Source organism: Vombatus ursinus, unplaced genomic scaffold, assembly GCF_900497805.2.
Source record: "Vombatus ursinus unplaced genomic scaffold, bare-nosed wombat genome assembly UNPS02005659.1, whole genome shotgun sequence".
NCBI classification, from domain to species: domain Eukaryota; kingdom Metazoa; phylum Chordata; class Mammalia; order Diprotodontia; family Vombatidae; genus Vombatus; species Vombatus ursinus.
In genome coordinates, this window is record NW_020945437.1 from 20,595,647 (window position 1) to 20,623,054 (window position 27,408).

Consider the following 27,408-nt stretch of genomic DNA (forward strand, 5'->3'; position numbering starts at 1 on the left):
TTAAACCAGTACTAAATAGTTTTGATGATTACTACTTTATGGGGACTGGAAGTACCAGTCTCCTTTCTTTTTAGTTTTTTTTTTCTTTTCATTATTTAAGATTCTAGATCTTTTGTTCCTCCATATGTCTCCCATGTTTCACAACTGATTCCAAAGTTCTTCAGAGACATCTAGACAGGGTCCTTGTTTCATTTCTTCTGAGCTCCGTGTGAATGCTTGCCTTGTGTGAGTTCTCAGTAAAATAGTCTTTTAGGCAAAAATAACATTTGGCATTCAAACAACACGCTCAGTCCATTTGAGTTGAGCACTCTGCAGTAGTTTGAATGCCTGGCAATCGAGCTTGAGAAAGGACCTCAGTGTCCAGTACCTTACCTTGCCAGGTGAACTCCAGAATATTCCTAAGAAAATTCAGATGGAAGCAATTCAGTTTTCTGGCATGGCACTGGCAGACTGTCCAGGTTTCATAGGCATACAACAATGAAGTCAGTACAATGGTTCTGTAGACCTTCTATTTGGTAAGCAATTTAATAGCTCTTCTCTCCCACACTTTCCTTCGGAGCCTCCCAAACAATGACCTAGTTCTCTCAATGTGTGCGTCAATCTCATCTATGGCATATACTGCCAAGTATACTGGAAAATATACTGCCAAGGTAAGTAAACTTACCCACAGCATTCAAAATTTCTCCACTTGCTGTACCAATGGTTCCACATACGGATGGTGTGGTACTGGTGGAGAACCTGTGAGGGTTTTTTGGTAGATGCATGTTAATTGTTAGGCTAAAATTAGCACAAGCAACAGAGAATCAATTCATACTTTGTTGAATCTCAGTCTCAGAGGCTGCAAAACTTCTTCTTCAGTTGGAAGTCTGGTCAGAGGGGGACTGACTTCAACCTGAGGTATACAATACATATTCAGTGGCTTAAGCATTGATTAAGGATGGTCTGTCGAGAACACTATCGAAATGTTAAGCCCATCTCTCCAGGATCATATCCTTATCACTAATCAATGTGGCTCCATCAGCATTGAGTAGCTGAGATACACCATAGGTCTTTGAGCCTTAAAGCCATAAAGAGCCTTCAGAGCATCATAACAGTGCTTTGAATTGTAACTATCAGTGTAAAACTGAGTTTCATCTGCTTTTTTACTAAGCATCTCTCTAAGCTTCACTTGCACTTTACTTTTGATGGAGTTAAACACTACCTTCTTAGAGATGGATGAACTATCCTGTTGGTAAATCCTGTGGAGTTCTAATTTTTCATTTAGCAACTTCTGAATTTTCCCATCATCTTCATCAAACTAATCTTGATGTTTGTGAGTGTTCTGGCCCAGATGAATAAACATGATGCTGTACACCAAATCTCTTGAAAGCTGCCTGTTCCTTTTCTGCTCCACTGTTGCCAACTATGTATTGGCTTAGCTTTCCCTCCAAGTTAGCAACGAACTATTCACTCTTAGAAAAGCACCCTAATCTGTTGACATTAAGTCTTCTAGTAGTCATCTTACCTTGGGGACACCATTTTTGTTGAAAGTGAATGTTTAGCTTGGAGAGAGTAAGTCTATTCTGCAACACACATTGCCTTCATCACTCTCACATCCTGTCTCTTATTACAATAACAGTCTATTAAATGCCAATGTTTGCTGCAAGGGTGTATTCATAAGGCTTTATTGCATTTATGTAAACAGAACAGTGTTGATGAGAAGGTCATAAGATGCACAATTCTTCAGTGGTGACTGCTGCTGTTGCTGTTTCCGACTCCATTCTTCCCAAGGACTCCCTGACAGGTCTGATAGTTTGTGCCTACTCTGGCATTTAAGTCACCCCAAATTAGAAGCTTTTGGCACACTGCTGATGAGGGTCTCTAGGTCTTCATAAAATTTTTCTTTGACCTCCTCAGGGTACTTCATGGTGGGAGCATACATAATGCACTGATGGTGGCACAGCACTTTCCTGCAAGTGGCAATCACATTGTCACGAGTCTGTCATTCATTCCTTTTGGCAGGCATATAAGCTTGTTGACTAGGTTAGTTTTGATTGCAAAACCGACACCAGCTTCCCCATCACTGCGGCCACTCCAGAAAAACATACATCTAGCTTTGACTTTAGTAAGTTGGCCTTTGTTTGCCAGCCTTTTTTCACTCAGAGCTGCTATATGGATGGAATAACTTCTGAGTTCTCTCACAACAAGAGCTGTTCCCCTTTCAGGTCTACCAGATTTCCTCTGGTCCATAAGCATAAGCACATTCCATGCACTGATGGTAAGTGGAATCATCTTCACAAAAGCTTTTGTACATTTGTGTGTGTGTGTGTGTGTTTCTATCATAGAGTGGATCCATGTGTGCCATGGCAAGCAGGCCAGGGTTGGGTGAATGAGAATTTGTAGGGTAACTTTTCTAGCCCCTTTCTCATGTCAGGAGGTGAATAATGAAGTCCTTTATTTAAAAAGGCTGCTCAGACACCCAGGGGGCTACCAAATCTAACTGCTGCTTCAGCCCAGTGAGAAGACAAATCTATGTCATGGGTTGCCTCTTTGCGGGACTATAGCTCCCAGGGTATTTGTACCTGCTGCTTCATCACTTGCCTATTGCCACAGGACTTTGAGGCAGGTAAAAATGGTAAAATGGCATGGATGATGTCTTTTGACTCACAGCACACAAATTAGATTTAAGTGAGGCAGAGTTGTACGAAGTCATTGGTCTCACTCTTCCAAAGTCATCAAAGTTTAGTGGCAAGTCAAAAATCAAGATGCCTGGTGATGACTCAGGATACAGTAGATGATGCTGGCATCTAACATCTAACCAAGATCTATGCACTCCACAGGGCCTACTTCAGCCGCCTTCATGGCCATTAGAACAAATTGTTCTCACCTGCTCATTATGCTTGGGGAAATCTTCACATGCTTGGGGTAGACACCCCAGTAACTCACTAATGGGTTAGAGATCCTTTGGTTACCCTCAACCTGGTTTAGCTTGTCTGCCAAAATGGTTTACTTGGGTGTGGTCACTGCACATGCTACAGCTTCTTAGAGTCACAGGTGAGAGTTGGGTGAATCTCATGAACATCCAAAGTGGAAAGCAGCCCTGAAAAGGGCTTGGACAGCCCTCATACCAGAGGGCTTTAATCTTTCACCTTTTTCACGCTTTAATCTTTTGCCTTTAATGCAGCCAGCCAACATCAATGGAAGAATATTGGTGTAGAAGGATGGGCCCTTGTTTCAAAGAGGTCAGGGTTATTTTAAAAATTTGGAATTTCCCAAATTCATTCCCAAATGAATGGTGTTCAGTCATTCTTCTATTTAATTTGAGGCCCAATTCTTTTTTTTTAGCATCCAAGAGATATTTTCTGATGGAGAAGCTCTTAAGGTTATCTATTTAACTGCCTATCATTCTGGACAATAGGCATTCTTCATCCACTTGGTTTTTCCTATGTGGATAAGTCAAACTTTCAGAATGATTACTGATCTCATTTAAGATGAGATGACCACATTTTTACCTTGGAATGAAAAGGTATCTATCACATTTGAAGTGCATCACCTACAGAGAAACAAAAGAGCATCTAGTTGGCAAATATGTTTAGTTAAAATAATGAGCTGCCAACCAGGATGAGAACTTCTCCACTTCTTCGTCTTAACCCCCAACTCTCAGTGGAGTGGCCTCCCAGCAGCACCTCCAATCAAGTATCTTTGGCTCTGTCTCCTCTGTAGCTCAATTAAGGGTATACTTTGTGTCCCTTACCCTGGGACAAAAACTCCTAGCTTTCTAGTTATAGCTCTGACAAGGTCTTCCCCACCCTTCTTCTATAGTTCCATATGCTTTTAATGACCATTACCCCATCTCCCCCTCTACACACTCCTGTCAGGTTCCAACCATCAATAATAACTCACACAGCTATTTGAGTTATAAAGCACTTCCTTATCAATAACTCTATAAAGTAGGAAGCACAGGTATTACCTCCCTTTTACAGATGAAGAAACTAAGACTCTGAGAAGATGAGTTATTTGCCCATAATCACACAACAGGAGGATTTGAATTCAGGTCTCCTGACTCTAGGCTGAACACAATGTTATTTGATCCCTCCCTTCTGGCACTTTTTACTCCTTTGGGCACTTACAATATTTCAATTTGAATTTGAGCCTGGTAAGTAGGTCGATGATGGGACGTGGAATCAAGAGAAATGAGTTTAAATTCTCCATCAGACACCGAGTTGTGTGACATTAAGTCATTTAGCCCTCCTGGGTCTCTTCTCTCATGCGTTAAATGGGGATAATAATGCTTGCACCTGGGGCAGCTAGGTGGTACAGTGAATAGAGCACCAGCCATGGAGTCAGGAGGACCTGAGTTCAAATCCAGCCTCAGACACTTGATAGCTGTGTGACCCTTGGCAAGTCACTTAACCCCACTTTCTAGCCAAACAAAACAAAACAAATCAAAACAAAAAACCCAAAATAATGCTTGTACCAAGTGCTTTGCAAAACTTAGCATTATAGATATGAGTTGTTCTATCTATTCATGTCTTATCTCCCTTTCTTAATGATAAACTCCTTGAGAACAACTTATTCGTCTGTGTGCTGTCATTTTAAGAGGCTTGGACTTAGAAGAATCAGGAGGTTGGGGTCCAAGACTCACTCAGCTCAGATACTTGCAAGATTTGTGATCCTGGACAAATTTTCCATCTTTCTGAGCCCGTTTCTCATCTGGAAAATAAAAGTTATTGCAATGAAAGTATTTTGTAAACCTTAAAGCACTAGAGAAGTGGGAGTTTGCATTATTATCTCTATCTTCTACAGTGCCTAGCATGGGGCTCTATATACCATAGATGCTTAATAAATGTTGAATGAACAGTGAGTTTATTATTTAGATGTCAAATTCTCTTTTTGAATGACCACTTGGGAAATCAAGCAATAATTTTTAAAAAAAAAATCTCATCAGAATCTTTGTTGTTGGTTAAATACCTTCTTTTCCTAATTCACTGTAATTTGCTTTTACAACTTAAGAATCCCTAGAGACTTAGCTTTATTTACTAAAAGGAAAACAAGGAAGAGACTTCCCAGTTTAGTAAGGATCAGACTCAGAGTTCAGCTGGGATGGAGCAATGGATAAAGCACACTAGACCAGAAGTGAGGAAGACCCAAGTTCCAATCCAGTCTTATTTACTTGCTGTGTCACTTTGAGCAAGTCGCTTGACCTCTGTTTGCCTCAGTTTCCTCTATTGTAAAATAGGGATAATGACAGCACTTATTTCAGAGTTGTTGTGATGATTTAATGAGATAATATTGGGAAAGTGCTTAACAGAGTGCCTGGTACATAGTCAGTGCTAAATAATTCCCTTCCAATTCTGAGATTCTCTAAGTCTGTAGTCTCTCTCTTCCTAGGCACACGGTAGAAAAAACTAGGAACATCACTAGGACAAAATAATATATTCAAATTCCACATGTCACACAGCACATTTACCATCTGGCTGGCTGTCCCCCATGCCTGGAATTCTCTCCCTCCTTCACTCCCAACTCCTGACCTTACTGGCTTCCTTTAAGTCCTAAAATCCTACCTTCTAGATGGAAGCCTTTCCCAACCTCTCTAAATTCCACTGTCTTCCCTCTGTTAATGATTCCTATTTACCCTGTATTATAGCTTGCCTTGTATACATTTGTTTACCTGCTGTATCCCACATTAGACTGTAAACTCCTTGAGGGTTTTTGCCTCTTTTTTTATCCCCAGCACTGAGCACAGTGTCTGTGTATATAGTACATACATACATGCAATAGGTGCTTAATAAATGTTGATTGAGCATCTCTCCCTCCATACCTATTTTTCTTCCCTTGTTTCTGCTGATGGCACTGCCCAGTAACACAAGACTTCCATCTCTCATCTGTGACTCTTCCCTCTCTCTTGCTTTTTCCCTCCCCCCTCCCCAATCAGATTCCAAATCCTGTCAACTCTACCTTCCACAGTATCTCTCACACTCACCCTCTCCTCTCCATTCACAAACCCACCCCTGTACTCACTCGTGCCCTTATCACTCCTCTCCTAGACTGCTCTTGCCAGCCTCTCAGTATCCAGTCTCCCCTCTTCAATCCATTTTGGGCATATCGCCAATAATACCGTTTAATGCACAGACAGCACTAATCACACCACAGCCCTACTCAAAAGCCTCCAACAGCTCTCCCTGGGTCTACATATCAGGTCCAAACTCATTATCCTGGCATTTGAAGCCTTCTCCAAGACAGAACTATGATAGAGTGGAGAGATCATTGGACTTAGACTAAGGACCTGGGTTTGAAGCCTGGCTGTTTTCTTCTGGGGTGACCATGTAATTCACTTTCCATCTCTGAACCTGTTCTCTCACATGTCACACTGAGGGGGAAGGGGGTGGATTAGTTCTAAGGGCCCTTACAGCTCTAAATCCTAGGATCTTGACTTTTGTTGTCTTATCACACATTGCTCCTTTTCATAAGCTCCATTCAAATGTGACTTCTCTACTTTTCAAATACATCCAGTGCTTTCTATCTCTGAAGTTCATGCCATTTCCCAGGAATGGAAAACCCCCTACTTCTAACTCTATCTGCTGAAATTCTAGCCATCTCTCAAAGGCTGATTTATCTGTAAAATGAGGGTTTTAGACTAGAGGATCTTTAAGATAACTCCTAGGTTTAAATGGATCATATGATCAGTTAGAGTGGGAAAGAATCTTAACCAACATGCTCTATAGCTGAGGAAACTGAAGTCCAGGTTAGGTGAAGTGACTTACCCAGGATCATACAAGCAGATCTGGGATTAGAACCCAGGCTCTGATTCCAAAACCAGTACTCTACTCTTTTCACTACACCACCCAATGCTATGATCCTAGGAAAAAAAGAATAGAAATAGAGTAGCAAAAGCAGCACTATTATGCTAAGTACAAATATCTTTCATAAAAGTTTCCCAATCAAGTGATGGGGGTTGTGTTCTTCCTAAGGATAGACTCAAAACACATCCTTAATTCATAGTGGGGTGGAGCGAGTGGGAGGAAAGTAACATGGAATAAAGAAAAAACCAACAATCTTCTAATTTGCAGCAACTTCTTATACAAAGCAAGACTTTCTGTACGATACACTTCTCAGAAAATCCTTAGTTACAGTCAAAACCCATCTGGAGTACTGCATACAGTTTGGGGACTAAATTTTAGGAAGAGCCATGAGAAGATGGGGAATGTCCAGAGGATAACCAGGTTAGGAAGTACAGGGGCTGTGAAACTGTAAGATTCAGTTGAAGGAAAAGAGAATGCTAAATCTACAAAGAATGATACGAATAAAATTGCTGTTTTCAACTAGCTAGAGGGCTGCTATGGGGGGCAAGAAGAGCAGAGATTTGTTCTGTACAACACAGAGGGCAGAATTAGGAACAATGTGGGGGCAGGGAGGTGAGGTGAGGTGATAGGGAAACATAGTTCTGCTCCATATAAGGAAAAGCTTCCTAATAATCAGGGATGTCCAAATATGGAAGGGGTTGCTTCAGGAAGTAGTAAGCTCCCCTTCAGTAGATGTGGTCGAGGAAGGCTGAATGATCACTTGTTGGGATGTTACTGAGAGGACTGATCCATTGGATAGGAAGTTGGATGAAATACCCTCTGAGATCCTCTCTGATCTCGGATTCTATGAGAAACATGAGACTACACAGTAAAAAATGATAAATCAACACAAATATGTACTCAACTCAAAAAAAGGGGGGGAGGGAATCTGAGTTTTGAATTGTAAGGAAAAAAAATAGAAAAGCCAAACTCAAGGCAAAGTTTAACCAGAAACACTTTTATGACTTAAGCAACTGTCTGTCCATTTATAGGTTAGTACTAAAAATAACCTAGTTACTTCCTTTTCCTTAGCCTTGAAAAGGGGAAGAAACTACTTGGTTAAGTCACCTAGAGGATGACCTTAGAGAAGTGGGTAGAGGGCACAACATAGGACAAACACTATTTCTGAATTTCAATTTTGACATAATCTACCGCTTGTGAGAACTGAATAAGATAATGTACGTAAAGAACCTCATGCAGAAAAAGTACTATATAAATGTAATATATATGTATATGTGTGCATAAATGGATACATACATATATACACACATATATGTGTATGTATGGGTATGGACCCTTGATTTCATTAGAAAAGAAATTCCAAATGTGCAAACTCCTTTCCCCGATGGAGATATTCAACTTTTTTCTAATTTATAGTCTTAGTTACCTGAGGTCCTGAGAATATAAATGACTTGTCATTGGTCACATAGCTAGTTAAGTATAACTGAGGCAGGATTTGAATACACTCCTGACTCCAAGTCCAGCATTCCAATCCCTACTCCACAATACTCCTTTAACAGCATGGAGAAGTAAAAAACCCTGGACTGGGAGTCAGAAAACTTGAATTTTGGTTCTAACTTTGTCACTGACTCTAATGACTATAACTTTGGGCAAGGGGTTCCGTATCTATGAGGTAAAGGGAGTTTCCAAAGTCACAGAATTTCGGGATTGGAATGCACCTTAGTGGCCGTCTAGTATAACCTATGCATGAAAATAAATCTCTTCTATAACACCCAGACAAGTGATCATCCAATCTTTGATTAAAGACTTTCAGCAAGGAGGAATCTGCTACTTCTTAAGGAGCCCATTCCACTTTGGGACAACTGTAATTGTTAGCAAGTTTTCTCCTACATGGAGCCTAAAAATGATATTGCAATTTCTATTGACTATTCTTTGTTTTAGGGGCAGTAGGTGGCACAACAGATAGAGTGCGGGATCTGGAGTCAGGAAAACTCAACTTCGTGAGTTCAAATCTGATCTCAGATACCAGCTATGTGACCCTGGGCAGGTCACTTAACCCTGTTTGCCTCTGTTTTCTCATCTATAAAATGATCTGGAAAAGGAAATGGCAGGGGCAGCTAGGTGGCACAGTGGATAGAACACCAGCACTGGAGTAAGGAGGACCTGAGTTCAAATCCAGCCTCAGGCACATGATACTCACTAGCTGTGTGACTCTAGGCAAGTCACTCAATCCTGATTGCCTCACCAAAAAAAAAAAAAAAAAAAAGGAAATGGCAAACCACTCCAGTATCTCTGCCAAGAAAACCCTAAATGGGGTCATACAGAATCAAAAACGACTTAACAAAAATAAGATAACTCTTTGTTTTGCCTTCTGAGACCAAAGAGAGCAAATCTAATCCCTCTTCTATATGACTGCCTTTCAAGAAAGTCTCATGTCTCCCCTAACCCCAGCCTTCTCCTTCTCCAGGCTAAAGATCCCCATTTCCTTCGGCCAATACTTATATGGCATAGACTTGAAGCTCTTCACCTTCCTGGTTACCCTCTGGCTTATCTATGCCTTTCCACAAATGTGGTGCCAGGAACTTGAACACAGTGCTCTATATACGGTCTTACCAGGGTAAAGAACAACAGGACTGTCCCCCAGAGTCCAAAGTTACATAAGCTCTCTTGGATATCACATCACACTAGGGACTCATCATCTCATATTTATGAAACTGACTTCATAGCTGTAAAACTTTACATTGATCCTTACTAAATTTCATCTTCAATTCAGTCAAATGTCTGAGTCTGTCAATATTTTCTTAGATAATGTCCGAGGTTAGCCTTTGTGCTAGTATCATCATCTGAAAACCTGAGAAGTATGCTATCCACACCTTTACTCTTTTCCATGGTCTTGATAAAAATACCAAACATATTCCTTTCAGCATTAACATTAGGTGTTCTAAGGTCCCTTCTAGCTCTGATAATCCATATCCTAAGGTCTCTTCAAGTTTTAAGGTTCTATGATTCTAATTTGACAATATCAGTATTAAAAAATAGAAAATCTGGCCCACAGCAGGTCCATTTGGCACAACAATTCAAAATCTATTAAGGCTAAACTCTAAGTAGGAGATAATGTTAGAGTATATTAATTCTTTAGAACACTATGATGTTGCCTATAATTAAGATCTAAACATGGCATAGTCTCAGAAAGAGCCCTGGATTGGTACTCAGAAGACCTAAATTCTTTTTCCACTTATTAGAATCAGAGTTTCAAAGACTTTTATGACTAGTGTCAACACATTTAAATGATATACAATAGCTCCATCTATAGGTTACTAAGTCAAATTATTACTTAATTAGAAATAGCTACAATCACTAAAAAACCAACAAAACAGTACATCTTCTGAATTCTTGTATTTGAATCCTCAGTGTTCCTTTAGTTGGAATTTATTAACTACAATATCACAGTTTAAAAAAAATGTAGACGCGAAAATTAGGAGACTGCTGATGAATTCTACTTACAGTACTTCAGCACCAAAAAATTGGGCAGTTATGCTGATACATGTATATACAGGTCAACAATGTGTCAAAGTCTTAAAATGCTTATTTATAGTGAAATCTATATAAAACCATTAAAAACTTATTTTATTTACATTATTTTAAAAAACGAAAAGTACTGTTTCCTTTTCCACAACTTGTCAAAACTGACTCTCTAACCCTCCAGTCCATTTCCCTCCCCCCCACCCCCTTTCTATCTGTGACATACAGTGATCACAAGACCCAAACATATTGCTTGAATAGACTGTGCCCTAAGAAGGTAGAACACCTTTAAAACATAGTAAGCTTAGAATAGCAACTGAACATTTGTACATTCACAAGGGGGTAGACAACAACATGAAAGAGGCGAGTGTGTGAGTATACATATGTATGTGTGTTTTCCCAAAGCCTTAGTTCAATATAAATGTGCAATTTCACAGTAAGAACTCATCCTGTAAATAATTATGATTTTTCCTAATTTGAACGAACATTTTCTTTAGGCTCAAGAAGTTTCTTTCCCTCTACATCACAGTGAAACATTCTCTCAGGTGTCTTCAAAAAATGTGTTCCTAGTTAAAAGGGGCAAGGCCTGTTTTGAAATCTTTACATTTAAACAGAAAGTGAATAGTGCTGCCTTCGGCTTTAAGAATATTGTTTTGTAAATAAATTAGCATACAACTTGTGAAAGTACACAAGCCTCAAAGACAGGCACCAAATCCACATGTGACCAACAGTGAACAACTGAACCTCTTTTAAGGATCCCAAAAGAACTTTAGTGCTAATGTTTTTCTAAGTTTTTTAGTAATTCAATATGAATTGGGCCAAGTGCAAAATCGTCACCAGCTCAACATTTCCTGGGGCTTTGCAAAAAAAGAGGGAGAGAGAGAGAGAGAGAGAGAAAGAGAGAAATAGAGATAGAGAGAGAGAGAGAGAGAGAGAGAGAGAGAGATTTAAAACTGTCCCTGGTGTGCTTTTCCAAAAACACAATGTCCATTCACAGTCCTTTCCAATGGTGTTTTGTTTAGCAGATGCCAACTGAGAAGCAAAAACAGGAAAAGTCTCTCTTCACTGCTGGACAAAGTTTTGTATCTGGTTATAGTCCAAGAGAAGTTCAGACATCAGGACTCAAGTTGTTGCAGATTTGAATTTTTTTTCCTTTTCCTTTCCTTTTCTTTTTTTATTTTCTTTTATTCTTTTTTTTTAAAAAAAGACATTCCACCCTTGTGAGATTCAACTCAAGTTTTACAATGGTGCTTTGGCAGCAACATCTTGGTGAAATGCACCTGTCATTTCAGAATCCACGGCATAACTAACTGCAAAGTGCTCTCTATACATCAAAATACAAGGGATTCCCACCTGGGAAGGGTACCCAGCAGGTTTTAAAGTGCACTCTGGTGTCCAAAACACTAGGACCGTTCGGCTGAATTCTGGGAAGGGCTGGGTTCTGTCCCCTCCTCTGTGCTGCTATCCAAGTCCTGCTCCAGTACCGTCTCGTCTTCATCCAGCTGTTGACTAGTGAAGTTATTGAGTTCAAGAAACCCACTGGGCTCTACCACCACATTGGAGCTGGAGTGACAAGGAATGGAATACTGAGGGATGGTCTGTAACAGAAGACACACATGACAAGATTTTAACCTCTGCAATAGCCCAGGGGGTGGGGTGGGGTGGGGTGGGGTAGGGGTCTCGAATGGTAAAGACTAAAGAGATGGTGGCCTCAATAGGAGACCAGCATGGAGGTTGGATGATGAATGTTTTTCAGAGGCATTTTCTAGAGGTTATTAATCAAGGCAGCATGGTATGGCAGAAAAGGCATAAGACTAGAAGACAGGAAAGAGCTGGAGATCCAGTTCTGACCTTACAATCACAGAATCTTAGAGCTGGAGGTGACTTTGGAGATTATCTAGTCTGATGGTCTCATTCTACAGATGAAGATGAAGAACCACCTATCATATAGTGAGATGATGGCAGAGATATACTAGATTAGATGTTCTCCAAGATCCCTTCCAGGACCAAAATTATATTTCATACTTTATATATGTGTATGTGTTATGTTATGAGCATCAATCAAATCTTAAAACTGAGGCCAGGGTTACTGTGTTCAACTAAAGAACTATGTGTAAATAATCTTTAAAAAATACTACTATAATAGCACTTACACTAAGACATACTGCCTTAGCTGACTCTTGTAGCTCATATTTATTGATAAGGGTGAAAAACAACAGTTGTTTAAAGTCAAAAAGCCAAACCTGAAATATGCAGACTGCTATTGTGAGGAGCCAGAGACAATTCATGATATAAGAAATTATATATTAGATACAAGTGAATTATGTATTAGATCATATTCTGATGGCAACTCAACATACTCAAGTGCTGGTTCTGCTTTATTTTATCATTCTCTGTGGCCAAAGACACTGGAAAAAGTCTAGTGCTGGAGAATTATCACCTGCCTGGAAGTCAGGTTACCTTACTAACTCAATGCAGGAACTTACAAGGGCTAACCCGTTCTCTCAGGGTCTCAGTTATTCCATATATAAAATGAGGTGATTGTACTAGCTATAGAATGCCCTTTAAAGTTCCAAACTATTATTTATGTTCAGACTGCCTACATATTCATAATTTGGCAACAAGCCCTTTTAAACTTATTAAAATGCTGTTCCTCCTAAATATGTAGTAATACCACATATTGTCTAAGTAGCACTTTCAAATGAGATAATATATGTAAAGCATTTTGCAAACCTTAGAATACTATAAAAATACTAGCTATTATTATTATTCGCTTAGAGAAAGCAAAGTGCTTTTATAAATATCATTCATTAATCCTCAAGGACCTTTTACTGAATTCTAAATTGGTGATTCTACTGCTTAACAGAGAATATAAGTATATGCCACCACTATCCCTGTGAAAACGGAAGCCAATTCATGGACTGGTTGTTAAGAGTTGAAAGGGACCTCAGAGATCACCTAGTTAAATCCACTCATTTTAAAGGTGAACAGACAGAGGAGCCAAGTGGGGAAGGGACTTGTCCAGTATGAGCAGCAGGGCAGAAGCAGTGCCAGAACTAAAGCCTAAGTCTCAACTAGTCCTCTTTCTGCTACATAAAGCTTCTTAAACACCTGCTATTACAAAGCAGAACAAACAGTGTGGACGATTCAAATCACTTTTATTTAGTTTTAGAATAAATTTTGAGTCTTGTTTTTCCCCGTGGTCCATGTATCCACTTAGTTTCATTTTTCTTGAGCTAACATTAATTAGTATTCTCACAAATGCTGGTGGGCAGGAGGGCACAGACCAGAAGAACAGTAAGGAACAGGGGAAGGATTGAAATTACAACATCATCAAAGAGCGAGTCATCAGAGTGAGTGACTATGGCTCACTTTACTCTAAAACCTTAATTAACCAGAATCCATTTAACGCAATCTTTGACTGAGACACTCCCAGACTCTTACCTACTCCATGCCCTCTGAGAGCAATGGTTTTGGAGTCAGAGGACGTGGATTCAAATATCAGCTCTGCCACTTGCTGACTGGCTTCCCCTTTCTGAGACTTCATGAGTTTTCTCATTTGTAAAATGATCATTAAGGTCTCTTTCAATCTTAAATCCAATGAACCAATGCACCCTTGGTGTTCCAGTTTAAGAACCAGAAAGTTGCAAATCAAAAGAAAACAAACGGTAACCTCAAGAATTCAAATCGCTTCCTCCCATCCCCACCTATACACTCACCCCTACACACACACACACATTTTCTCTCATACACACACACCCCTGTACATCTTCAGTCATTTCTATTTCTCCTAAATCTGCAATCATTGTACAATGACAAGTGACGTCTGAAGCAAAGAAACAAAGAAACTGCAAGATTGCCATCCAAGAATAATACTCATTAGCCTGTGTTTACCAGGGCAAGAAATAGAATGAGGACACATTGGAAGTTAATCCAACAATGAGAACGGAAACAAAAATATTTTGTGGCTAGCCCTAGGTATAACAGAAAGTTATATGAGTTAAAACTGGGGTCCAATCAAAGGAGGTAGGCCAGAATGGGGAGGGGACTTAAAATCATCTCACGTGAGAAACAGCTAAAGGAACGGGGGGATTCGTTAGAAGACAACCTGGAGGCAGCAAAGGAGATAACATAACAGCTGTCTTTCCATGTCTGCAGGATGTCCTAGGGCAGAGCAGACACATTCTGGTAAGAGCCAGAGGGCAAACTATGAGCAAGAAAAAGCCATACCAGGGAAGGGGTTTCTAGCTCCAGAAAGGAAGGAACATTCTAATGACAGCAGCTAGCCAAAAAAGAATTGGCTACCTTCAGAGGCAGCGTCTCGTCACAGATCATATCACAGGAAGCATCTAGTCCTTCATCATTGAAAGCGGTCACACTAAAGTTAAAGGATCAACAGTCAAGGAAATTGCATAAGAACATCCATGCAGTGGTAAAGGATTAGACTAGATAAGCCCTGAGGTAGTTTCTGGTTCTGGGATTCTAGAATCCTACTCATCCATTCTCTAAATCAGTTAAATGAGATTTTTGCTGCATAATGAAATGTAAAATGGCCAAGAATTACAGTAGTGGTTCAAGTAGGGAGCTACTTGAAAAATGCATATAATTTAGCTCTCATGAAAAAGAATTGGGGGACCACCTAAAAGGGTCCTAGAGACCAGGGCTCTTTTGGCTGATGTTAGTGTCAACTTGCTGAAATGACAGCAGACAAGTGTGGTGGCTGAGTGTCTAATCATATAAAACAGAGTCCTGAACTCCCAAGAGTACTGTGGGAATTAGGCAACAGCTACAAATATTACTGATCCTCTTCAAAGAAAGAGAGTTTATAACTATAACTAAATGATGCCATCTTCACTGTCATCCTAAAAACCAAATTCATCCCATAATTTTTAAAAAAAAAACACCTCTTTTCTCCTTGCTGTCATGGATTTAAAAGGTAGCTCTGTAACTTCCTACCACACATGCACAACCATTCTTCCAACATTCCCAGACTTTCTCATTTTCCTGCCAACTCTTACCTGGATAATAATTTCTGCAGGGCTCTCTTCAGCTTTCTTTTGGCCTATATTCTGAATACGTATGAATTGGCCTGTTGTGGGTACTCCTGGTGCTTCAATTTTCCGTGTTAAAGATGGACCAACAGTAGAAGGACTTGAACAGGACTCTCTACATTTCTGTTGCTGAGGAGTGGAAGTCGCCAGCCCTACTGCCACCACCTGGGTAGAGGGTGACGAGTCTGCTTCACCAGGGAGTTTATTAGTGGCAATAGCTTTGTTGGGGGAATCCACTACCATATGTTCTACATTTGTGTCAATCTGAGCTTCCATCATAGACATTTTCAAAATGTCTGAGACTGCTGTCTTCTCAGATGCCTGCATGGGAGATATGCCTGTCACTGGCACCGCCAGCTTAGGCACAGAATTGCCACCAGTTATCTTTGTAACAGTGGGAGGCTGCCGCCCCTCAAAGGTTATCTTTGTAACAGAGGATCCTTGAGTTATAACTGGCTGCTCCACCTGAAAATCAAATTGGGGGTTTGTGTGTTACAGCTAGGTCTCTTTGATTTGAACCTAATCAATATCACAAAATGGCAAAATAAACATTTGTGACACTAGGAAGACAGTTTGAAGCTCAGTGTTTTAAATAAGGATAACATTTTTTTTTTTAAAAGGAGGCTGGAGAAGGAAGAAGGGGTTGAAATACCCCTTGGACAGCCAGCCAAGGTTCCTAGCAAGAAAAAGTCATAGCAGCCTCGTTTTCCTTTGGGATTTACACCCCCACATGGAACATTATTGTTCCCTTTGAAAATAATCTCATATATGTTTATATATGTATACGCTTTTGCCTTTTCAAATAAAGGGCATGAGAGTTAATTTATTATTTTGCCTTTTTAAAAAAGATAAATAGATAAAATCATTCCAAAGTCATTGATTTTCCTCAGTCTATTTTTTTGATTGCCCATACATAAGACTGTGTTTCTGTGAAATAGGAGATCAATATAGCTAGATGGTGATGTAAACTACAAAGGAAGACGTACAATGGAGATCCTTAGGAGACTGCAGTATACTCAGCTTTATTGCCACAGAAATAAAAATTTATGGGCACGCAAATGAATAATATTTTATACCTAAAAAAACAAAAATAAAAATAATTAGGGATATGGATGCCATGCACTGTTGGTCAATGTTGAAGTTATTTCATAAAAATTAAAAACAAAAACAAAAAACAAAAACAAAAACTGAAAAAATCAAGTTCTGTGCGCTACCAATTTTTTTTCTTCCTATATTAATGAGTACATTTCTTTCCTACTTCCAACCTCCGAGCAGCACAAGTATTACCAGTGCAATGAGGTTGTGTGTTTTTTTTTTTTCCTCTTGCCAGGAGAAAGCCCCGCTACCATGCTTGGGCCGTGCGTGGTGTTTTCATTTTTTTCTTGAAAGAGCAGGCTAACTTTGCATGCTATCAATATTCTGTTACCTGGCTCGCCGGCTGTTTCTCGGAAGCTGCGGGGAGCTGCAGGGGGCCCTGAGGGGGCGGGGGCTGGGGCTGCACGTAGATTTTTGGCTGATTCGGTGCCTGCTGGAGTTTGGGGAGCTGCTGCTGCTGCTGCTGCTGTGTAGTTTTCACGGCCAGAACTTGTACTACAGTCTGTTGGGGCTGTGCCATGAGCGTGGGCAGCTGTCTTTCTTTGGCCCCTGAGAGATGCTGGGCGTGCTGCACCTCGGCCTTGATCTGTGCTTGCTCTGGCTGAAGCGGGGTGAGCTTTTGGTGTCTGATGGAAAGCTGGGGCATCTGTGGGAGTTTATGCTGGAGCTGATCGGCCTGCAGGTGGATGGTCTGCTTCTGTTTGGTCTGGAAGCACTGAAGGGTTTTCACTTGGAGCTGAGTTGGCTCTAGCGGGGGCTTCTGTGGCTTGGGGGCTTGTGACTGAGTCAAAGCCGATCTGTAAAACAGACCTGTCTGAGGGTCTAAAGTGTCCATCTCTTCCACCTCACCCTCCTCGGTTCCAAGCTCCTCACTGTGTTTGGTAAAAGCTGTATGACTGCTTAATGCCTAGGGGGAAGGGAGAGGAACAAATTAGAAGAAGCAACAACACCAGCATGGCCACTTCTTCAACTTCAAAAGAGCAGAGATTTCATGGTTATGGATGTTTCCTCTGCTGATACAGACAGCAACCCTTCAGAAGCCTTTTGGGCTGTCTTATGAGTTGCTATGGCCAAAAAGATTCATCTTCTGTTGGCCAACCCTCTGGTGAAGAGTGTTCTACACTTGGCTAGGCTTGTTCCTCCAACAACCGACAGAGGATGTCAATGGGCTCATACTCAAAGATTTTCCAGCTTGGTGAGAACCTGCCAGAGCCTGAACACCACTGGCATCATCGCTGAGAGCCCAAGAGCCTCTGCACCCTTTTTAAAGGCACAGAAGAGTCCTTTTGTGCAAGCTGCATTACTATGCAACCTAAAAGCCCTCAAATTAGTGGGTTGAGAGAGTCACTCAAAATTTATCCAAGATTTGAGATCTTCAGAAGTCACAAAATGTTCCCTCAAAAAATGTATGGTTTTAGAAGGAAATTGTCCCAGTTACACCAGAAGAATCATAATTTCTGCTGGGATCAGCCTGTTCTCTTTACTTCAAGGTGCATCCTCTACTGTATTTAGCCGAAATGCATATCTTTTCCAGTGTGAAATTAGGATGCCATATTTTAGAAGGACAGTGACAAGTTAGAGACTGTAGATGATCAGGGTGGTGAGGGAACTAGCAATTATGCCCTGGTATCAGCTGGAGGACCTGGGAACATTTATTATAGAGAAAAGAAAACTAGCAGGGAGGGCATAAGTGTTGTCTTCAAGCATTTTAAGGGTTCTCATGGAGAAAAGGGATTAGATTTGTTCTGTTTGGCCCCAGAGGGCAGAAACAGGAAAAATAAGTAGAAGCTGCAGAGAGATAGATTTAGGATTCAGGTAAGAAAACCTTACAATAATCAGAGCTATTTTTAAGTGTGATGGGTTGCCTCAAGATGTAGTAGATTTCACCATGACTGGAGCCACTCAAGCAGAGGTTCGATACCAACTGGTCAGGGATGTTGTAGAAGGTATTACTATTCAAGCAAGAACTGCGCAACCTCTGAGGCCCCTTCCAACTCTGTGATTTTGTGACTTTTCCTTTCTGAAGCTTCTCCCTCCTCTGCAAAAAGGGAGGGATGGACTAGAGGGTTTCTAAGATCCACTTCACTGACATTAAGCTAGGGATTATATGTTGTTATCACTTTGACAATACAGTTTCAAGTCCAAGGCTTCTTCATTTCTTCTAAGGTAGTTTATTTTCTTTTTCCTTCTCTAGGGTAGCTTATTTGCAATTATGATAAGCTACAGCAGGCGATACTATCATTCTGTGATCCTAACAAGAAGACACCTACCAAGATCTTACATTCGAGTTAGAACAATGGATGCTGCAGTACAGGCCACCAATGCCAGGCAGCACAATGTAGTAGAAAAAGCAATGGATTTCAAATAAGGAAACTTTGATCTGAATGCTTACTAAAAGCCCTTAGACAAACCATTCCCCCTCTTTGAGCCTCAGTTTCCTTATCTGAAAGTAGGGATAATAATTTTTAGAGTACCAACCTCAAGGATCAGATAAAATAAAGAACTTTGCAAACAATAAAGCATCTGTCAATTATTTTCTCAAGAGTTAATTTATCATTCAAATAAAAATGGAATATTTCATCTGAAAAACTTTGACATTTCTAATTACTCCCTCCTTTGCTTGATTTTGAGTCACTTCTTCCCTGATGGTCACCTGACTGAGCTTGACAATGCTTTTTTTATTTAAAAGACTGGGTCTCCCCTATCATGTCCAAGTGAAAAATTCAGCAGCTTATCATGTACCTCATTCCAGCACCAATCAGTACAAGAGCCCTAACCTGCTCCAATGCTGATCTGGGCTGGATCACCTCCCTTTATACAACCACGCAGTCCCTCACTCTTGGGAGCTCATTAGATTGATGCTAGATTTAGTGCAGTGACAAGATTGATCAGCTCAGCTCAGTGCAGCTCAGAACTCCTAAGCCGAAGAGATCCAGCAGCCTCAACTTCCCTGGCAGGTAGCTAGGATGATAGGCACATCCCACCTTTGTGTTATAAGGATTAACTGCCAATTTCAAAAAACCAGCTAGACTATTAGACAAACCAAATGCTATTATGTTTTAGAAATTGACTCACCTCTAAATTCCCTAACAGTAAAATAAATATAAAGTTATCAGTCAAATGTAGGACATCAGAATGGGCTTCATGAAAACAAGCAAGATTTATTGAGACAGCAACAGTGCTTTAAAATACGAGCACTTGTTGCTAGCTGGAGAATGTTCTTAATCTACTAATTATTTTCAGGTATTTATTTTCAGGAAGGTCAACTCTTCCAACATTCCTCCCTTATGAAAAGATTATCATTCTATAAGTTATAGTCATCACTGAATCATTTATACTTTCAAAATAGAATCACAGATGTAGAGACATGGAAGGGTTGTAGGATCACAGATTTAGAGCTGAACGGGATCTCTGAGGTCATCTTGCCCTGTTTCCCCACCTCCTCAATCACAAGTCCCAACAACAACATCCCTGACAAGATGCCTCTGTTTGTCAGCTTCCAGTAACAAGACATTTACTACCCCATGAGTCAGCCTATTCCAATTTTGCACAGCTGTAATTATCAGGAAGTTTTTCCTTACACTGAGTTGCCCTCCAACTTCCACATACTGCTCCTAGTGCTGCTTTCCTGTGCTAAGTAGAGCTAAGTTGATCTGTCTTTCAGAAAACAACTTCTCAGATATATGAAGACAGTGATCATAAAGCAGGATGAAATCTTAAAACAGGGAAGGATTAGTTGTAGATGGTATGGAAGAGAAGGAATAAGGGGGTAGTTACAACCTGCTGCATGATGTGGGTAATGGCGCCTGTAGATGATGCAGGGATGGACTTGACCACCACCGAAGTCTGTGTAGCTGTTTGAGACTGGGCCACATGCTGAAGCAGAGTCCGCTGGGGCTGGGAGGACTGCTGATGGGGCTGGGAACGATGGCTAACTGCAAATACAGTAGGCAATGGTATTTCTTCAGAAATAACCACAGTATCTGAAACCACTTGTAGTTTTAAGCAAATGTACATGAGATTACATGGCAAAGGAAAGAAGGCCCTTAGTGTTCTTAGCCTGGGAGAATAGATGTTTGAATGATCATTCCTCCTTTTCTCCAATGAGGCTTATTCCATTCATCTTATTGAGAACATCAATTGCTAAGCATTTGCTAAACTGAATGTTTCCAAGACTAGTGTGAAGCTACATGGGCTTTAACTTCCTCAATACTCGCTCCAAATTTAACTCCAAAATAGTTGGAAGTTTTTCAAAGCTGACTGCAGTGTAGCACTGCTTGGCATTCTCAGAGCTCTTAAAGAAGTGAGATGTCATCATAGTGTAGTGGAGAGAACAGTGAACTTAAAGAGTCAGATCTGGTTTTAGATACAGGATCAGAGGATTTAGATCTGAAATGGACTTCAGAGATCATCTAGTCCAAGCCCCTTGTTTTACAGAGGGGGAAACACAACTCCAGAGAAGGGAAGTAATTTGCCCAAGGCCACAAAGGGAGTAAGTGAAAGGGCTAGGATTCCAACCCAGACCCTCAGATTCCCAATCTTAGGCTCTTTTCAGAGTCCTGGCTCACCCACTTAACCAATGAAGTGGCCTAGACCTGTCGCCTAGTGTCTTGGAGCCTCAGTTTCCTCCTCTAGAGAGGACAGGAATAACTAATGATGCCTGCCCTGACTCCTTTAAAGAGCTGTTGTGAGGAGCAAATGAGAAAACGGGTATTAAAGAACTCTGGAAACTGGAAAGCAGTAATACACAAATAGGGAAAAATAAATGAGATGTGAAACAGCAGAAAATGAACTGTTTTTTCTTCTGACCCAGACAAAGCTCATTTGAAAATATAGGTTAAAGAAAAGAAGTTTCTTAAAGCCATAGTAGGAATAAGTCAAAAGTTCACATCAAAAGACATTAATCTATTTTCTTTTATCAGCTTTGATTTAAAAATTTGAAAATGACTGGTAATATCTGATGCCTGTTTATCTACAGGGTTTTAGAAATGTTTCATAAGATATGGGAAAAGTACTCTTAATCAGCCAGGAGACCGAATGGGCAAGGTATGAGCTATGGAACTTCTGTACAGCAAAAGCCCATAATTTTTTCTACCTCATCCATATTCTTATCATTGGAGTGCCCAGATGACTGACTGACTGATTATCAATCTATCTATCTGTCTGTCTGTATGTCTGTGTGTGTGTGTATTCACACATACACACACACACACACACACACACAAATTTAGAAGCATTTGTTTTATTCTTAGAAAGGTCATGCTGGTATATCTAGGAGGGAGACAAACATAAAGGAAATTAATGTAGAAAATCCCATTCTTATGACATTAAGATTGAAATCTGAAACCCCTTAAGGATTCCAGCACAATGAGAACAAGGTTAAACTATCCTTATTAAACATTCCATATGTATTCAGGTGTACATTTTACATTACTGGCTTTCAAAAACTTATACCATATAAAATAAAATTGTTAGCTTACATGATTACTGCTTTTACATTTCCCATTTTAATAAACATAGCAGAATTTCCCTACATTTCACTGTGATGTACACATATTTTTAAACTTACGTAATTTAACCAAAACTGTCACAGCCATATACCCTCAACCCAAACTAAACATCTGGGTTAGAGTTCGCATGAAAACAAAAACTCTTCTAGAATACTACTAGAGAGGAATTATCACGAACGATGTCAAAATGAGCAACCTACCCCTAACAAAATTCTCTAATGAAACATCAGGAGACATTAAAAGAAATGGGAAAAAAATAGAGCACACTTCTGATAAAACTATAAAATAATATGGAATGCATGTCTGCGTCTTCATAGCTATTAGTTTATTTAAAACTCTTCGATTAATAAAAAAAATCTGATTTAACAAAAGTCTCTAAAACTGGGGCTGTAACCATAATGATCACCATTCAAAACACTGCTAACCCCTTCCAAAATAACTCTTTGTTGTATGTGTGGCAGGGGAGACGAAGAAATTCAGCACCAATGGCTAGGAAGTACATAGAAGCAGAAAAAGAGAGGCAGCTCAGTGTAGTGACAATGGCACTAGATTCAGAGTTCTTCAGAAGATTTGGTTTCTAATACTAGCTTTGATACTTGCTAGCTAGGTGACATGGACAAACATTTCCCTTCTCTGCGCTTAAGGATCTCCTCTATATCTAACAGAATTGTTGAGAAGAAAGACTCATGGAACTTTAAGTGCTACAGAAACATGAGCTACTAAAGGAGGCCCAGTGGAAAGAGTCAGACACCTGATGACCTGGTGGATTCCAGTCCTGATACTTAGTAGCTGTGTGAAAGGAGAGCTAATGCTTATAGAGTACTTTAAAGTTTGCAGAGTACTTCACAGAGGTTAACTCATTGAATCCTCACGACAACTATGGGAGGGAGGTGCTATTAATAGCCCCATTTTAGAGTTGAGGAACATGAGGCAGATAGAGGTTAAGTGACTTGCCTACAGCCACACAGCTAGTAAATGTTTGAGTCAGGATTTAAATTCAAGTCTTTCTGACTCTGGGCCCAGAATTTTACCTACTACATCACCCAGCTGCCTCAAATATCTACTAACTTCTCTAAGTTTCAGATGCCTCATTTGTAAAAATGTGCTAATAACCTCACAATGTTGGAAAGTGTTTCGTAAACTGTTAAGCATAACATAAATATGAGCTAACATTATATAAATTTAAACTATTACTATTATTACTAAATGCTTTTAGTCTATAACAAATCTTATGTTGGCCATGACAGACGAAGAAGGGGAAAGTAAAAAAGATTACAGTGCAGAAACAAGGAGAAGAGGAAATGACAGTGATCTTAACTGAGCCTTGTAGATGGCTTAACCTGTTAATTAACATGCATTTATTAAATGCTTACTACCTCTAGCCACTGTGATGACTACTTCTTTAGATACCCCTTATCTTCTCATAATGGGCAATGCTCATTTTTGAAAATGTCTTCTACTTTTTTACTCACTGTATGTCATGCCCTACTTTATCATTTATTATTTTATTCTTCCTCTAGCCAATCAAAGTAGATACAGTGTATCCATATAAACAACACAACTTTTCATCTATAATGGTACTACAGAGAGAAGTACACCACTTACCTAGAAGGGGAAAAGCAACCTCTGTTCCCTCATCAGTGCGTTCTGAAAAGGATAAAGAAAAAAAAAATCACAAGTCTTTTCTATCTTTACTATTATATCATCTAGTCCATCCCCAAGCAGTTAATACTGATCCCCAAGCATGCCTGCTACTGCTTTCTCAAGCCTTCTGTTAAATGTCTCCAAAGAGCAGGCTTTAAAAAAATCATCTTTCCCTTTATGGTTAGCCTACACTCTTTTCATTATTTATTTATTTTATTTTTTTAAAGCAAAAGTTTTTTTTTTTTTTTTTTACTAGATTTCTCCTTCGGGCAATTTCAGCCCATTATTCTTAATTATGGCTTCTGGAATAATGCCAACTGATTCCTTTCCTTCTTTGGTATTAACATCCTTCAAATATTTGGAAGCTTATGTTCTCCCTTAATCATCACTTAAGAAAACCATACAGACTTGACTCCTTAAATATTGCCTCATAAGTCATTCCTCCTTGCCCCTTAATTATTCACATTGCTGTTCTCTGAACTCTCTCCAGTTTGTACAAACCTTTTGGGTAATGAAGTGTTCAGAACAGAAAGCAGTATTTCAGGTGTGGTCTCAACAGAGAAGCGGAAAGATAAGCTATATTATCTTTCCTGTTTAACATTTCTGTATATGCCATCCAAAAACCTCATTAGCCTTTTTGCTGCCAAAATGCATTTTAAACAAATATTTCATTTGCTTTCCACCATACCCCTAGGTATTTAGGGGGATTTATAGCTATCCAGATTAATCCTTTATATTAAATAACTGTGCTAGGATTTATTTGTTTATTTTTAAACAGCTACATCAAAATATTTCACTCAAAGATGAATCTCATTTTGCCATTTTTTCTGCACCTGTGACCTTATCTACAGGGATTTGTTTATGATTCTCTCACAGTCTTCCATTACTCACAAACTATGTTAACATACTATCTGTACTTTCCAGATGTTAATGACAGGGCATACTCCAAAAATGATGTGAGTTAGTATTGGAATTCTACTAGAAAGAATAGATAAATATTTATCCTTTCTTTCCTCTTGAATAATCATTAATACCATGAATCCAAAAATACAATTAAACAAACATTTTAGTGTTGACTATGTGCATGGTACTGGGAATATAAATGTAGATACAAGACAGACCCAGCTCTTGAGGAACTTCTAGTCCAATGAGAGTAAAAACCTATTTCCACATAGCTTTGGTAAAAGGGAACATGAGGCAGGTTCAAAGAGAACAGGTGCTTTTCCAGCCTTGGGGCATGACTTTTTTGTCACTCACCAGTGGTGATATACTCAGTGACAAGCTCCGACTCCACCACAGCGATTGACGGACTCTCGGGAGAGCGCCGCTTTTCTTGGGCCATTTGAATAGGAACTGCCATTTGACTCAAGTCAATAGTGGCTTGTCTTGGTTTGGATTCCAGTTTCTCCTTCACTGTTCAAGAGAGTTAGAAGGAATTTCATTTGCAGTTCAGACAAATACCCAAACTAGAGTAGCACCTGGGGATATGGAACAAAAATTTTCTGGAGGAAAGTTCTAGAAGCTACTCAGGCAGTGGATAAATAGGGAAAGATGACTTGCCAGTGAAAAGAACAAACAAGGCCTCCTCTCCCTTCTCCCCTGCTACTACCTATTAAGCAAAGCATGTTGAAGAAACTGGGCCATTTAGTCTAGAGGAGAGAAAATTTAAGGAGAGAATGAACCTGATTCAAGTATTCAAGCAGTCACAGGAAAAAGAGATAACATTTATTCCAACTGACTCCAAAGGGTATAAAGAGGAGCAATAGGTACAAGTTGTAAAGAGGTAGACATAGTCTCAACATAATGAAAACCCTCCTAATAACTTAAGTGTAAGTGCTATCAAAAAATGGAATGGGCTGATGGGGAGGCAAAAGGGGCTCCCCTCTGATGACAGATTTGGGATCATTTTGTCCAACACCCTCACTTTACAGATAAGGAAACTGAGGCTCAGAGAGATTAAGTTATTTGCCCAATGTCATAGGGGTTGTAAGGAACACAGGCAGGATTTCAGTCTAGGTCCTCTGATTATAAATGTAAAGCTCTTTCATTATATTTACACTTCACTTTTTAGGTAGGGGCTGGAAGGCTATTTGCTAGGGATATTATAGAGTGTATTCCTACTTAAGGTACAGTTTGAACAAGATAACCTCGGAAATCTACTCCAACTCTAAGACTGCATGGGACTGCTTCTGGCTTTTCATAAGTACTCCTTATGACACAATCTGTTATGATTTTCTTCCTTTTTAGGTCTTCCTTGGATATCTGTTCTTGATTGTATTTGGCTAAAATGCTAGGGAACAAATAGATGAAATTTACCTCAGGCCACAGTTTTTTGGGATGACCTTAACCTAGACCTGTTCTCCTAAAACCTAAAAACCAGCCTCAAAAACAAACAAATAACAACTCAATTTTTCACATAATAGTATGTGTCAATGAATAAAATATACGGCAATAAGAGTAACAGGCATCTCTGTCCTGTAGAAAGTTTTGTAGATGCAGCTAGAACCAGGAAAGAAACGAAGTAGAAAAAAGCCTCAGTGGGTAGGGGTATGTTCCCCTCGACCCAGGCCTATCCACTGGGCTTTGTGTAATAGGAAAACAAAGTATGGGACAGAGTCAGGAGAGCTGGGTCTGAGTCTCAGCTCTGCTCCTAAGTAGCTGTTTACTCAATTTCTCTGGGAATAATAATGTTCACACTACATCATGAGTTTGTGGTGAGAATCAGATTATATAAAGGAAACAAGGTGTTCTCTGAGTATACAGCACTATACAAATGTAAGCTACTTTTATCATTCTAAATCTGTGCTTAGGAACTTGGACTAGGAATGGTGTAGGGCTAGATAAGGTGAGGAGAAATCAATAAACTAGTGAAAGGGATTGTGTCAGGTAGGGTCATCCCAGAACAGATAAGGGGTTATAAAGTCTTGTTCTAGGCAAGGAATTTGGAGCCAATCTATACACAGTTGGTACTCAACAAATAGTAAACAATTATGACATGGCCATTCTTGAGGTTTCCTCAGTGACTACTCCCTGTGTTGACCAAAATACAGCACTCTTAAGCTCAGAAGACCATCTCTGTGAAGTGCTGTGGCCAAATACAAACTCCCCAACATACCCAGTCTATTGTCAGGCTTACGATCCCTGTCTTTCTAACTTGGCAGGTCCGTAAGACCTTGTGGATCATGCGCACAGCCTTCATGAAGACGGGATGACCCACTGTGCCACAAGGAGGCATCAGAAGACTCTGGAGGCCCAAGAATACAACCTACATTAAATTAAACTAACCTCACAGAATTTTAACCCAAAGGACTTATTGGATGCTTAGTGAATACAGAGAATCCTCTCTATAATAAGACTCAACAGACTTAGGATTCAATATAACCTGATGCTGCACTAAAACCTTTAGTAACCGAACAATGTTTCACTACTCAAACTACTGGAAGGCCCTCCTTTGTCAGAGTTCTATTGCATGGATCCAGAAGAGTGTTTACATCAACAATACAATTTCTCTGCCATAACCCTAAAACACAGACAAACTGGAGTCTGAAAACTAACAAGTTAGTATGGGCAGAAGAGGGATTAGAATTAGTCTGCTTAACCTTAAGAGGGCAGTCCTAGAACAAATGGGGGAAATTAAATCAACCAATCAACAAGCATTTATGAATCAACAAGCCCTCACTATGCACCGGATGCTGCCCACAAAGACCAAGATGAAACCGTCCCTACACCCTCAAAGAGTTCATACTCTACCTGGAAGAGAGAGGAAGGCAGATTTCAGTTCAATATAAGGAACAATGTTTTGAC

The 27,408-nt window shown here is 39.9% G+C and overlaps 1 protein-coding gene across 1 annotated transcript in view; it reads right to left on the reverse strand.

The window, feature by feature from the left end:
* Positions 1 to 10,507: 10,507 nt before the first annotated feature.
* Positions 10,508 to 27,408, reverse strand: part of EMSY (EMSY, BRCA2 interacting transcriptional repressor) — an 82,422-nt gene continuing 65,521 nt past the window's right edge. The window contains exons 15-20 of the mRNA XM_027848089.1: positions 24,862 to 25,017; positions 23,566 to 23,607; positions 20,231 to 20,385; positions 16,782 to 17,357; positions 15,323 to 15,820; positions 10,508 to 11,902 (exon numbers count right to left, since the gene is read on the reverse strand). Coding sequence (XP_027703890.1) covers positions 11,708 to 11,902; positions 15,323 to 15,820; positions 16,782 to 17,357; positions 20,231 to 20,385; positions 23,566 to 23,607; positions 24,862 to 25,017 — 1,622 coding nt within the window. The 3' untranslated portion in view covers positions 10,508 to 11,707. The remainder of the gene's footprint in view (positions 11,903 to 15,322; positions 15,821 to 16,781; positions 17,358 to 20,230; positions 20,386 to 23,565; positions 23,608 to 24,861; positions 25,018 to 27,408) is intronic.